This window comes from Canis aureus, chromosome 17 (assembly GCF_053574225.1).
Source record: "Canis aureus isolate CA01 chromosome 17, VMU_Caureus_v.1.0, whole genome shotgun sequence".
Classification (NCBI taxonomy): domain Eukaryota; kingdom Metazoa; phylum Chordata; class Mammalia; order Carnivora; family Canidae; genus Canis; species Canis aureus.
Genome location: NC_135627.1, coordinates 16,721,872 through 16,737,126, shown reverse-complemented (window position 1 = coordinate 16,737,126; position 15,255 = coordinate 16,721,872). Strand labels below are relative to the sequence as shown.

The 15,255-nt window shown below is 35.6% G+C and overlaps 1 protein-coding gene and 1 long non-coding RNA gene across 7 annotated transcripts in view; one reads left to right on the top strand and one right to left on the bottom strand.

The window, feature by feature from the left end:
* The window catches only part of GPC6 (glypican 6), a 1,085,955-nt gene that overhangs the window by 538,660 nt on the left and 532,040 nt on the right, over positions 1–15,255 (top strand). For both annotated transcript variants that reach the window (XM_077855187.1, XM_077855188.1), the window contains exon 3: positions 13,376–13,767. In XM_077855187.1, the coding sequence (XP_077711313.1) occupies positions 13,376–13,767 (392 nt within the window). The remainder of the gene's footprint in view (positions 1–13,375; positions 13,768–15,255) is intronic.
* The window catches only part of LOC144287829 (uncharacterized), a 54,447-nt gene that overhangs the window by 38,719 nt on the left and 473 nt on the right, over positions 1–15,255 (bottom strand). For all 5 annotated transcript variants that reach the window (XR_013355581.1, XR_013355583.1, XR_013355584.1 and 2 more), the window contains exon 2: positions 7,095–7,186. This is a non-coding gene — a long non-coding RNA (uncharacterized LOC144287829). The remainder of the gene's footprint in view (positions 1–7,094; positions 7,187–15,255) is intronic.

Below are 15,255 nucleotides of genomic sequence, written 5' to 3'. Positions count from 1 at the left end.
ATTAGAGTGCTGGTTGGTGTCTGCTCTTGGTGATAACTGAATGCAGCAGTTGGAGCTGGAGGAAGAAGATTCATTACCATCAGCAGTTCAAAAAGGAAAGGGGAAATAGGCATAGAGGGTCACATTTACAACATAAGCCACATATTCCTAGGTCAGGGTATTTAAAACCAAACCAAACCAAACACAAAAGACTACTATGTTGGAGAAGCTTTGCAGAGCCCTTTAAATCTGCAAAAAGCAGAGCTTTTTTAAGACTACACTTTATAGAAATTACCAATTTCTGATATGTAGATAGATGCCTTATTGAAAACCATTGCTAATTGCTTTGGGGAAGATTTTATGACATACATCAGAATAAAAATAAGAATGATATCATACCACTGTATAACATATGGCTAATAACAACAAACACATGTTATAAAACATCCAATAAAGTCTAAAATAATAAGCTTGTGGGATGAATAAAAATTCTTAAAGATTACTCAACTGAATATCTTCTTTTGAGTACTTTTATGTATGACCTATATAATATAGGAGTTGAAATATAAATAATATGAAAGTTACTTGTAAACTTAAAATATGCCAATGGATCAAAGTAAGCATGTTGCTTATCCTGGATAAGGACTGTGAAATTTGATTTTAGCACTGTGAAAAATAAGATGCACATATTCACCATTGTACAGTTTCTCAAAAGATATTGTCATTCACAAATTGATACTTTATGATGTCTTTAATAATGATTGTTTTCATTTGTTGCATTTCAACTGATTGATGTTATGAAAGTAAAATTGGCATCAAATAGCATGAGATTAATGAATTCAATATTTTTTCTTTAGGAAGAACCTGTTAAATGGCAAAGTAAAGCTCATCACTGTTAAGCAAATTTAGATCAATGTTAAATTAATTCGTTTGCATTTATACCTTAGATAATAATGTCTTACTATGTACCTATACTGGGATATCTATTATTTATTTTCTCATCGAAGTGGATAATTACCTTTGAATTAAACATCTATGATGTCTAAGTGGGGCTGATGTTAATTACCTCTTGACAAATTTAAGAAATAAAATGATTCCTAACACATGACTTGGGGAAGCAGTGCACTTTAAGTGTTATCCGAGAAGCTCTGATAATGGACAATGGAATTTTATTGGTTACTGATTACATCAGTTTGAGAAATCCTTTCTCCATCTAGAAATAGACAGAAATTATCTATATTTTTAAAAATATTCATTTGAATACCAAAAATGTTATTATCAGTGAATAACTGCCTAACCTTACTGGACCATTATTTTACAGCCAGCATGCTGTGTCTGAGACTACTCTCCCTCTCTTTCTCTTTTAGTTAATTAAGTCCTTCTTACTAACCAGCATGAATATACTAGATATAGAGTCAAGAGACTCAAATTCTATCTCTGTTAATTTGTTTATAAATTTTGTAATTTTTTAGTAAATTTCTTATTTGTTTTCTGTCCTCTCCAGCCTTTTTTTTTTTTTTTTTTTTGGTCTTAATTATTGGACTTCCCTTTTTAGGTTTATTAGATATAATAATTTCATTCTATATTTTTATGATTTTTTGGTTTATATTTTTAAATAGATTCTTTCCGCCATCACCAACGAGCATTTATGTGTTTAAAAGATCTTTTTATGTTAAAATAATACCTATATTTTAATTATGAAAGTGATTTATAGTCACTGTAGAAACTTTAGAAAAGTAAGCAGTGTAGAAAGAAGAAAATACAAAAACATAACATTTTGCCCATTGTAAACTATTTTTATATGTGTGTTCTTATTTGTGTATACATATATCTTTTAACAAAATTGAGATTGTATTGGATATATATTTTCATATCATTTTCTATCTCAGCTTTTTCCATCATCATGTCTTCTACTGAAAGTAGATTTGCTGTAAATCTTGTAATGTTTATGTTTTAAGAGTCTTCAGTTAAATAGACTTTTTCAAAATACTATACCTAATTTTGTATTTGTAATTTTGTATCTCACACATCTGTTAAAGAGGGTCTCTAAATTGTATAAGCTTCCCTCCTCATAGAAACTATAGGTATTTTCCTGAAGCCAGATTGTCTGGGTTTGCAATCCCAGCTACATCACCTGTTAGCTCTGTACCTTCAAAGCTACTCAGCTTTCTGCACCTCTATTTCCTCAAATGTAAAATTCAGATGATAATAATCACTATCTCATAGGGATGCTGATACGATTAAATTAGTTAACACATGAGAAGTCCTTGGAATAGTAGCTAACTTAGTGTTTGGTAAGTGTTAGCTTTTAAATATTTTAAAAACATAACTTTATATATAACATAATATTTTACATTGTGAATATGTCCTTCCTTGAGGATTTTTAAATTATTTCCCTTTTCTGCTATCATAAATAATAAGATAAGAGGAATGTTTTTGTACACAAATCTTTGACCTTATCTTTGGAATTGAACCATTTCCTTTTATTAGTGTTCTTTTCTACTGAAACATCCTAAATTTCACTTTTTCTTTAAAAAAAAGTAAATTGGATCTTCTAGGTGGCTCAGTCAGTTAAGCATCCGACTCTTGATTTTGGCTCAGGTTATGATCTCGGGGTCGTGGGATCAAGCCCCACTCCCTCTCAAAAGATTCTCTCTCTCAAAATACATACATACATACATACATACATACATACATACATACATACTTCAGTAATAGATATTAAAATAGTTAAGATTCTTCTTGTACAAAATATATATAATTAAAGACAACTCAAAAACAAAGGTGGCATATAGCAGAATATATTAATATATATTGTTTTTCAATTTCTTCTTTTAAAACTCATACTTGGTACTGACTCTTGCTTTCATTTTAATTTAGATGTCTCTTGAGTATAGTAAACTTGTTATTCTGAGACTTTTCATATCTTTTCAGCAATGCAGGTTTTTGATGAACCCAAAATGATATAACTTAACAATTTAACATTAAATTAGGCTATAATACTTTCATTACAAATTTAATTTTTTTCATTACAAATTTTATAATTAACTGTGCTTTTACAACTCAGCATTTCCCAATACACTCCACTTTTGCCTTCTGTTATCTGCGTTATCTACCCAGCCCCTAGTTACTTTGGTAAGCATTCCCTCTCCCTTTGGCTTTAATTAGGTCAGGTGTTACCAGACTCGCTTCCTTTCTCTTCCCAGGCAACACCTTTCCTCGTTCATCATGGAGTAAGCTCTTTGTGCTATTGTCGAGGAAGGCAGAGGGTGCCTGGGAAGGGAGTGGTAGGTGCTGGAAAAGAAAAAAGAGATACAAGGAAGAGGTGAAAAAACTGGCACACTCTTATCCCCCAAGACCTCGGCTACTGCCCCTCACATACTTTTCACATTTTGACCAATGATCTGCTTTCTTCTGGAGACCAGAACATCAGTTGTCTACCAATGTGAGATAGGAGAAGAGGGAACAAACGTGAAGGAAGGGGAGAACCAGGACTGATGTGTAATATCATCATTCCTTCTTCCCTGCCCATATATCCACTACCACTGCATTGATGAAAATAAAGTATTGGAGAATAGAAAGAGCTGCACCTTGAGATCAATGGGGAAACTTAAAGATATCCTGATACCTGGATCTCATTCCCAGGATCTCATTCCCAGGGATTATGATTTAATTTAGTCTGGAATGCAACCTGGCCCTCAAGATTTTTTTAAGTGGTTTTAATGGGCAATTGGTGAGAACCAATTAATTTTATGAAGAAGAGAAGTCGATGTCATTTGGCTGTTCTTCCTTACTCTCCTTAAGCACTGACACAATCTCTTGTTGCAATAACTCCAAGTCCTTATCACTGACGTTTCACTTATGCATTCGTTTTGGCCCCACTTCCCAGAGTCCTCCCCTGGTGTTTTGGTATTAGCAGATGTTTTTCCACCCCTGGCACAAGGAGGTGGTGGGTGAAGAAGTAAAGGGAGCTGGACAAACAACTGGGATTGTGAATGGAAAAATATATGATCCAAATTTGGAAACCTAAAAAAAAAAATCTTTTTTTTTCAGTTAAGTCAAACAAAATGTTGGGAATGATTTTAAAATCTATAATTTTGGTGCCTCATGAGTTAAACACGTTGTGGGTCATATCATCCCTGAACGAAAAATGGGTTGTGGGCCAGGCCTAAAAGTGTTGTCTGTAGGCCAAGACTAAGGAGCTGTGCAATGATGAAAGTGAACTCAGAAAGCATCTCAGCTTTTAATTTCATATGCACTGCTTAGAGTGAGATGGAAACACCGTCTGCAGGCTCAAAACAGTTGTTTGCACTTGGCAGCAACCGTCAGCAGATTTCAAATTTAATTCATGATTCTCGGAATTAATAGTTTATCTATACCACCTTGTGAACATAAATGGCCTAATCAGTCTTTCTCACTTTAAAAGACATCTTCTGGAAAAATAACCTACCAAGAAATGAAACATTTATCAAACTAATGTGTAAAGGATCACTAAGTATAGGAGAAAAAAAAAAGTTTAACCTTGGGAAATGTGTGTTCAAGCCAACAATTTCTGTAAACTACCTTATTGCTTCAAATCTCCCTGTATCAGCCAATTACATAGGTGCTGCTTCCCAGGGAACTTTCCTTTTGAAACTGAATTACACCCCTGGATCTACAAAGGAATTTGTTCTCTTCAGGTGACTTAATGGTTTTAAATTGAAGGATTTTGCAAGACATTGATTATTTTTAATAAACACTCATGATGACTTTTCACTAAAATTTTCTTCATGGAAACATCTAGTTGATTAGATTAGATGCATTAGAAAAATATAAAGTGATGATGTCCAATTGACCTGAATAATGCATTTAAAAAGGCATTGTTATATTCCTGGTTTCCTTGATTGATGAGTTAGGAGTAGTTCTCTAGACCCCTTATGTTTCCACTTATTTAAGATCTAACTTATAAGAGTTTCTAACACACAATGGGAGTAATATAATAAAAATAACCTTTGGATTCACATAGCGAGAAATTTTTAAATTATGTATTATAATATTTTTGACAGTAGATATATTTATTATTTTCTGAAAATAATTCTTCTAGATTTATGGTGAGTGTTTTATTATAGGGCCTTGTAAAATGTTAAAGGAGATTTGAAATTTTTATTTTTATTAGTTACATTAAAGAGAAAGTTTAAAAACTATGAAATTTTCTTTATAATTTTATTGGTGTTATTTTTTTTCTTTCCCTTTTTCATTTCATACTATTTTATTTTATTTTTTTAATTTTTTTTTAAATTTATTTATGATAGGCACACAGTGAGAGAGAGAGAGGCAGAGACACAGGCAGAGGGAGAAGCAGGCTCCATGCACCGGGAGCCCGACGTGGGATTCGATCCCTGGTCTCCAGGATCGCACCCTGGGCCAAAGGCAGGCGCCAAACCGCTGCGCCACCCAGGGATCCCCATACTGTCTATTTTATATGTCAGGTTTACTGTGGGATTTTCTCCTCGTGAAAATCTCCAGGGGCTCATTAAACCACAACATTAAAGAAAATTTAGGGGCATCTACTTTAAAAATCACTAAAGTCACTTCAATTGTCTAAATCATTTAAGTGATTTAAGAATTTACTTTTGGATTTTAGTTACTTTGCAAGGAAATATAAAGAGAAGAATGGGCTGCAGGTCTGTCAAAGCAAATTTTAACATAAAAGATAAAAATAATGGAGAAAAAGAACTTTTATTCTACTACTTAGAGATAACAGACTAATAATTAAATTGTCTTCCTGCCTACAATAAATTAAAGGCTTGATACATTATGTTGAACTTATTTATCTCCAAACATTTCACTTACAATTTTGACCCTTCATGCCAGGGATTGGCAAATTTTTCTGTAAAGGCACAGATATTAAATATTTGGAGTACTTTGAACCACATAAGCTCTCTGCTGCTAATTCTTCTTTTTTAACATTGGCATTTTATTTGGTTTTATTCAAGCATTTAAATATATAGGTGAGGGATCCTTGGGTGGCTCCGCGGTTTAGCGCCTGCCTTTGGCCCAGGGCGTGATCCTGGAGACCCGGGATCGAATCCCACGTCGGGCTCCTGGTGCATAGAGCCTGCTTCTCCCTCTGCCTATGTCTCTGCCTCTCTCTCTCTCTGTGTGACTATCATAAATAAATAAAAATTTTAAAAATAAATAAATAAATATATAGGTGAATGTGTTCATGGATGTATATACATGTTGATAATGTTCACACATTATAAAATAACATATACAATATATGTGTGCATATATCAAAAATGAGGCACATATATAATCAAATAATTTTAGCCTCCTTTTATATGCCTTTCTATGTTCTGTGCACTGTAGCTATAATCCCAGAATCTATTACTGGTTTTCTTCTAATGGAAGCCACCCCTTTGAGGAAGATTTATCAACCTGAGGGATGTATGCCTTCCAGTCTCAGTTATCTACATGAACTAATTAGTATTAGTGGAAAAAGTAGTCACACATGAAAATTATTTGTAGTAAATAATTTAGATTTGACTTTAGAATGCATTTAGCAATTTATGTTTATGTATAGTTTTACCCAGTGTCTTTTGAGTTTATTATGTTTTCTTTTTTTTTTTTTTTAAGATTTTATTTATTTATTCATGATTGACAGAGAGAGAGAGAGGAGAGAGAGGGAGAGAAAGAGGCAGAGACACAGGCAGAGGAAGAAGCAGGCTCCATGCAGGGAGCCCAACGTGGGACTGGATCCCGGGACTCCAGGATCATGCCCTGGGCTGAAGGCGGCGCTAAACCACTGGGACCGAGGGGTCCCCTTATTATGTTTTCCAGTAATTATTCAGATCACAGTGTGAAAGTTTGACTTATAATAAACTACAAAGCCACCCCACCCCATTCTTTCTTACAGTTCATCCTTTCTGCTAATGGTTTGGAGCTCTGGGTTGTATACTACTGGACTGATGTAGGGCAGCTTGCTTCTTTCTGAGTCTTAGTTTCCTCATCTGCAAAATTTAGATACACTAATACCAAATTTGCATAAAGTGTATGTAAAGCCCATAAAACCATATTTTACATTGTGCATGATGCTCATTAACATCAGGTAACTGTTTAGGCCATATCTCTACCTATGTTTGAAATGATCATGATGGTAATTTGATTGTTTCAAATCCATTTGTCCTCTTCATTTAAGGTTCGATATCTTGACTTTCCTCCAAAACTGTAACAGAAGCAAGTGGAAATAATGAAGATATTATGTTACCTTTATCGATTGCATCTTAAAACAGTTTGTGTTGGGGATGGGGAGCTCTTATAGAAGTGACAGAAATTTGGCTATATAATCCCTCAAACAGGAAAGACGTAGATTCTATTATTAGAATCACTTTGAAATTATATAGCCTATTAATTCCTGGGATGAAGTGACTGAACAAATCATAATGCTTATTATGATATAATAAATTGAATCTATAGAAACATACACATGCACACACAGCAAGAGAAAGTATGAATTAAGAGATAAAGAAGTCATAAATAATAAAAGAATTTTGCTTACAGCAACATTGTCTCCTAATAGGCTCTTTTTAAAATAAATTGTTATTTTGAAAATCATTTTATGTAATTTCAACCTCATAATTTTTAAAAATGTATACTGAAGGTATCCATTACTTAAAGAAAAGCACAATTGATATTTAGGAAAAACTGCTAAGATAATATAATAGGGTATCTATTATAGATTCAAAAGTGGCTTGGGAGTTAATTCAAACATAGAATGCAAGGCATTGCCTAGGAGAAGTATGCAAGTGAACATGAATGCAGTCAGCTTGGTGAGATCACAGGCTATGGGGTCAAGGCCCAGCAGGGCCAGCAGCAGGAGAGGCCGTAATGAAGCCAAGTAAAGCATGGCTCGAGACAGACAGAACTGCATCAGAAAGGAAGTGAGGGTCTGGTAAGGCAGTCTTGATAATGAACATATTTTTGGACAGGGGCCATGAGGCCTTCTAGGTATAGATGTACAGGAACTTGGAGCATGGGAGGTTTTGAATGTTTATGTGTCTATTACCTACAAGAGTTTAGTGGATGTCAGGATGCCTTATCTGTTATGTCCTGCTCTACAATGGGCTGTAGCATCTCTCTCCCTCTAAAGTGGGTCCATGAAGTTATCATTATCTAAGAGGGCCCCAGACCAGATAGAGTCAAGGTGCATTTCACTGGATAGTCACATTCCTCCATCTATTTATTCACTCACAAGTCACTGCCTTCTAAGACCCTGCCACAAAACAGGCACCATACACAGAAATGGTAATATTGGCCGCCAACAATTTTACCCACAAATATAATGTGTATTTCAGCTCCTTTAACTGAAAGCACAGTTTCTCAAATTTATCTTGAAAAGAAATGGCATGGCTCTCTCTGTAAATGTCCTGGTATTTTCTCTGAATGTCTGGATATCCTGTTTTTAGGCCTTTAGAATTTATCAGTAGGAGGGTAACACTCTGTAGGTGAATTAAGAGTGGTTTTGTCTCCCCAAGGGATGTTTGGTAACATCTGGAAATGTGTTTGGTTGTCAACACTGCAGGAAGGATGTGCTGTTGGCTGTGAATAGATGGAGGCCAGGGATGCTATTTAATATCCTGCAGTGCACAAGACAGACCCACAACACAAAGATTGTCCAGCTCACAATCTCAGCAATGCTAAGGCTGAGACCCCTGATATAGAGGACTACATCCAACTGTCCATGCCACATAGGCTACAACTTGCCAAGGATGACACTTCATGTGGCTATGACTCCTTGAGCAATACCAGTGCTTACTTCTCATAAGGTCTCTTCTCTGGAGAGTGGGAAGAGATAGGCCATTCAGGGACCATGTGTTCTCACCCCCAAAGTCTAATATAGAAGAGAGTAAATGGCACTGTGGTTCTTCCTCCATTAATGCTCCTCATTAAGTCAGCATTTTCTTGATGGTCATATCTTGTTATTATGTAAGCAAGGAGACTTTTGAAAGGGGAAATCCTCTTGTAAGATGTGTCTGAACACTGCTAGGTGTATGCAGAATGAGGAAGGACACCTCTGTTGACTTGTCCTTTAGAAAGACACTGAGGGGGAGAAGCAGGGGCATAGCCTTATTGGGCCTGTGAATCATAACCCTTACTGTCCATCAGCTTTCTGAACCATTTTACCCTCCATGACATCTCCTCTGGGTCTTTCCTTAACCAGAACTTGGATGCTAGGTTGACTGAACTGATTTAACATGCTTTTGGGAAGGGGAGGGTAGAAAGAAAGAGATGAGGAGAGAAATACATTCAACATGAATATATGGGTTTAAAGAAGCAAATGTATGATACCTGCTTCCCCTGGCAGTTGCCAAGTATAGATGCAATCTCCACTGACCAAAGCTTCTCACACTCGTTGGTTTTTTGTGATCACATGAATGTACACCACCATCGTGAAGTGCTCACTTAAACAGGCTTTCAATGAGAAGTGTTTTGGAAAGCAGGAGAGTAGGAAAATGGTACAATTTCTAGGTAAATGCTGTACAGCCCTTAACCCAGTCTCCACGCACAGCCCGCCTGTAGTAGTATTAACGAGACATTTCCAGCTTGATTGGGCAAACCTTTTGCAGTTTCTCAAGGCTTCAGATTCCTGGAGAGCCTCTTGTCTGCCTTCCCCCTTCTTGCTGGCACCTCCCTTAGGCCCTGTGCTACCCTTCTATTTTGATCCCATTCATCTGGAGGCTTCATTTGAAGCCTTTCTTAGATATCCTTAGGGCAACCTTTGGCTCCTAGGAGTTGATTTTTACTCCTTAAGAGGCCTCTCCAAGTGATCAGGCGGCTTGCAGACTTTCTTTTTTGCCTTTGGAACCGTGATGGTTTTTATCTACAAGATTGTTCCCCCACTTGAAGCAATCTGCCCCGCAGCAAACAGCTGTCTGCATCCAGATCTCCCCTCTAGATGAATAAAATCCTTCCAGAGGCTAATGCTGGCTGGGAAAAGTGCTTTTGTGCATCTATGAAGCATGACTGAGCCCTAAGCAACAACCTTTGATGTATATTTTGTGAATGGGAAAGAGAAAAAAAAATCAAAAACTTTTTTTTTCCTTCCAAACTGTTTCTTGCAGATGAAAATTTTTGTTGACTGAAGGCTTTACCCAGTGTGAGGTTTGCCCTCACTGATTAAACAAAGATTGGATTGAGATCATTTTTCTCCCTACATTGCTCTTCAATTTCATTCTCTGTGCTATTTGGGCATAATACTTCATCAGCAAAGTGGGTCCGGTAACTGTCTTCCAAATCTCCAATCTTGTTTGGTTTGCTGAGAAACAATTTTCATCCAAGCATAAAATACTTCATTCACAGAGTCAACCTTCAAAAGGTAGAAGTCTAAGTCTATGGGCAGGCTAAAAATGAAATGTGTGTGCTTATCTTTGGAGGACATTAGTTTTGCCTCAGTACCTTGGATCCCCATCTTTCATAAGATCTAAGATCAATGTACCTTAAGGTAGCAACATTTGTCATAATTGCCTGATACATTAGCATCTTTCAATACCAAATATTAACTTTGACTATGAGATCACTAAGCCATATAATGATTTTGAACAAGGAATAATAACTTGACTTTTGAGGACCAGTGAAGCTAATAGCAAACTTTTGAGACAATGACATACCCTTAGACAGATTTTAAATTTAGAATTCTAATGAAATGTTTCTTGAGCCCTATTTATTGAAATATGAGAACTCGGTTTCATTATTCAATTATGAATAATAATTTAGGCATACAGAAGCAAACCACAAGACACAGTAAGTAAGCAGTCTGTTTTTAACCATTCAGCCTTGAAGCAGGCATAAGGCCAATATTTCATGTTCCCTGTATTAGGGGGGGTAAGCCTAAAGAATGCTACTTCCAGAAAAAGCAAAAAAATAAAAATTTAATCCTCATAGAGAAGCATTTATACTTCCTATCTTTGCAGAGCAATGAGAATCAGAAGATTTTTTTTTACTTTTTTTTTAAAGCTCTTTGAAAATCCAGACCACACTATTGATTACTAACTATTCATTGCTGAAGGCAGTACTCTGTATTCAATAAATTAAGCTTTAATTCCTGAGTCCAACAAAATAATTGACCTCAAAAGGAAGATAAATGAATAGGCTGTCCTGAGCTCATGATTAGAATCCACTTTCCAGTCTCATTATATTAGTATTTTTCAATTCAGTGATTTTTCCATTCTTTTTTAGTTTCGTTCACAATCTTTAACACCTTTCACCCTGCTCCTCTATCAACAAGGCCAAGCTATTTTCATTCTTGGTTGCAGGAATGAAAGGTTATAATATGGTATTTTTATACTTTAGTATTAATATCGATCATTTAATATTTCCATGTTAGGACAAACTAGGTAACTAGTATTTCTAAAAAGTTCTAAAGTGTTCTTGATTACATAAAATACTAAATAACATAGACATATAGCATAAATAAATATTTTTGATTAATTGATTCTTTGAAATTTTTGAAAAATTTACCCTATTTGCATCAATACTGATTTTCCATACTGAATCCTTGACGATTAGGGAGGTTTAGTAATGTTTAGCCTGATTTTACATTTGGGAAAAATTAAGATGAAAAATATGGAGTGACTTGTACAAGATCACATTAGGTTAATAAACCATGACTTAGGAAATCCCTCACTTATTGCTGCCATTGTAGCAACAGAATTTCTATGATTAGGAAAGTATATTCTTTTATAGTAAGAAGGTAAACATGTGACTACAGTCCTTTTTAAGGTTTGATGCTTTGGTTTTATTTGAAAACTACTATAAAATAATCTTTATTATTACAGGCAACATTTAATGATCAGAAGAGTGGTTCAGTGTTCTATTATTCAGAATTGAAGTAGCTAAATCAAGGTCTTCTGATAAAGCAGAAATGAGGTGTAACTTCCAAGGAAGCTATAGAGAGATTCATGGCTTTTTCCTTCTATATCTCAGGAGAAAACCCTCCAAGGTTCCAGAAAAAAAGAAATTGTTTGTTTTTGTTTTCCTACTTTGATTCCTTGAAGTGTCCTGGACTTGCTTTGTCCTTGCATTAGCTGAAAGGGGACATGGTATCAGAGAACAAAGAGAAATATGAGAGGTAAAGCTGAATCCTCTGATGTTGGGAACTTGGATTCATTAACTCAGAGGCATTACCACTTCTTAGCCTTTTCTTCACCCCAAATCACATTCTCCAAATGGGATAAAACTTGAGCTTACTCTACTGAGGCTCATTTGTGCAGATGGGTGGGTGTCCTTACGTACATACATGAAGTATGTCTCAGGGGAACCTAATATGAGGCCCAAACTGGCTAACGTTACCCAGTGACATTAATTCCTAATTTCTTGCATCCTGCAAGTGAGCCCACTAACATTCAAGTTCTGTTGCAGGATAGCAGAGTTCATTTCTTTTTTTTTTTTTTTTTTTTTTTTTGCAGAGTTCATTTCTTGGTGTACTCTTTTTCATTTAGAACTTCTTAGGCAGAAAACCCAATTGCCTATATTTTATTCAAATTCTATAAAATGATAGTTTATATTTATAATGATAATGCAAAGTACTTCATAACTTTCTGATTCATTATGGCAAACTAAATTATGTTCATTAGAGCTTTGGTATTAAGTGAATTTAATTGCATTATGAATCTCTGAACACTGATAATTGATTGCTATATATAGCAACTACAAAGAGTCCAAAATATTACATTAATTTAAATATCCCATTTATGAGCTATTCCAAATAACAGCAATTTAATTGAATTTGGTGTTACAAATAGATTTGTAAATAGGCTGGAGCAAAAGTTTTTATCGGTATGCATTTGTTATTATGTTAAGGACAATACTTTGCAACATATTTTGATTTGAGTTTCTTAAATTAAGATTTTCTAAAGTTTAGCAGTAAGTGATAAAAGAATCCAGCGACATTGGAGTTAGTAGTAAATGGTATACTCCTGGGCAGCCTGGGTGGCTCAGCAGTTTAGCACTTGCCTTCGGCCCAGGGCATGATCCTGGAGATCCGAGATCGAGTCCCACATCAGGCTCTTTGCGTGGAGCCTGCTTTTCCCTCTGCCTGTGTCTCTGCCTCTCTCTGTGTGTGTCTCTCATGAATAAATAAATAAAATCTTAAAAAAATAAATAGTATACTCCTAATGTTAGCAGATATTCTTTCAAGTGGAGATCATGTGGTCTTCTGTTTTCTTTGACTCATAGAAGTTCATAGATGTAGGGCAAATCTTATGTAAAATATCATCACTGGCTCATTGATACCTCAATCACAGGATAAATATTTGTATGAACAGAATCTTTAGAAAGAGTTGTTTCTAAGTTAAGTAGATGTGTTGGGCATTCTAGATCTCACCAATTTATGACTGTTTTCTTGTTTTATTTGCAGAATTTTTCCGAGAGCTCCTGGAGAATGCGGAAAAGTCACTGAATGATATGTTTGTACGGACCTACGGAATGCTGTACATGCAGAATTCAGAAGTGTTCCAGGACCTTTTCACGGAGCTAAAAAGATATTATACCGGGGGCAATGTAAATCTGGAGGAGATGCTCAATGACTTCTGGGCTCGGCTCCTGGAACGGATGTTTCAGCTGATAAACCCACAATATCACTTCAGCGAGGACTACCTGGAATGTGTGAGCAAATACACAGACCAGCTGAAGCCATTTGGAGATGTACCCCGGAAACTGAAAATTCAGGTCACCCGTGCCTTCATCGCTGCCCGGACTTTTGTCCAGGGGCTCACCGTGGGCAGAGAAGTTGCAAACCGAGTTTCCAAGGTAATTGAAAATCTGCTGTCTTTCTAATTGGTCTTCCTCTTTTGCTCTGTTTACAAAACAACTGTTTTTAAAAAATCGAGGTGAAAGTTCTCCCTTACAATGCTCCTTTCTCTTAGAGAAGTCAGATAAATGGCAATGTTTAATCCTGTTTTGTTTTGTTTTGTTTTGTTTTCTTGCTTTGTGTGAGAGAAGACAAGATTTCAATCCCTTCCATGTTTGGAACATAATGTCAATATGTATCAGCAATATAGCAGAGAAGTTTTTATCAGGAATTGTGTGGAAACAGGTGTCTTGTAACCATGACTGCTTGGCACTTGTGATCAGAGTTTTAAGAATGATAAATAGTCATGAAACAGTCCACCCGGAGGTTATAATTCTCTAGGAAGTCACCAAGTGATAGTCTTCACGAAGTCTGCAAGTAGAGACAAGCTGCAGTTCAGAACACCAGCTCTTGGCATTTCTTCTCCTTTATCACTCTTGTAACAGTAGCCAAATTCCTTAGTAGTGGAGGAAGAACCCTTTGCTAACACCTGTAGAACTGGATTAGAGAGGAATAAGGAATACACAGTATAGATTCTGGTGGAGAATTCCTTTTGTCATCCATTAGCTTTGTAATTCAATGCCATGTATTGCGCTGGGTTTATAAGTAAGATAAATCACTAATACACATCATGTCTTTCCTTGAGGACATCTCTAAATCTTTAATACAAGGGGTCTTACTCCATTGCTTTCGTTAAACATTGACTATTTCCTGTGTACAAGATATTTGCCTTTGTTTAAATTCTTCTTTGACAATGAACTGTTCTTATGAGATGGGCCTGCCCATTTATGAGGTCAGTCCAACAAATAAACTGAAAGATGATTACTCTAAGAGGTAAAGTAAAAACAATGCATAACAGAAATCTGGTATTATGTCACTCCAAAAGGTCATATTTGTGCAAAGATTAATGCCAAAAACTACTTTCTTAGTACAGGGGTGTGGCACAGAGCCACATATTTATCATAACGACTGGTACCATCCCGCCATGTTTCTTTTTTCTCCACTTTGATATCCTCAATATTTATATCTTGGCATGAAGACTGTGTATACCCTTAAAAATATTTCTCCATGGCACTATTTGTAAATTTCATAGCAATCCACTTTTAAAATACCTGTTCCTACCGAGTTTATGTGAGCATATGGAAAGACTATTCTCAAGAAAGCTCTAGAAAGGATAATCACATGGGACTTAATAATATAAAGGTCATATGAATCAAAAACAATGATTTTTTTAAATTGAAAATCAACAATGTTCTAGATATGAAAGCAACTAGAGTCCCAAAAGTGGATTAATAAGGAATTAGCCAGGTGGAATAGCAAGAGGAAATATGATCACTTGGGAAAGTCTGTAAAATATAGGTAAGTACAAGAAATAAATATGTATCCCACATATTCTTCAGCAGTTATTTTGTAAAGAAAAAAAAAGATATAACTTTAGTTACAGAAGC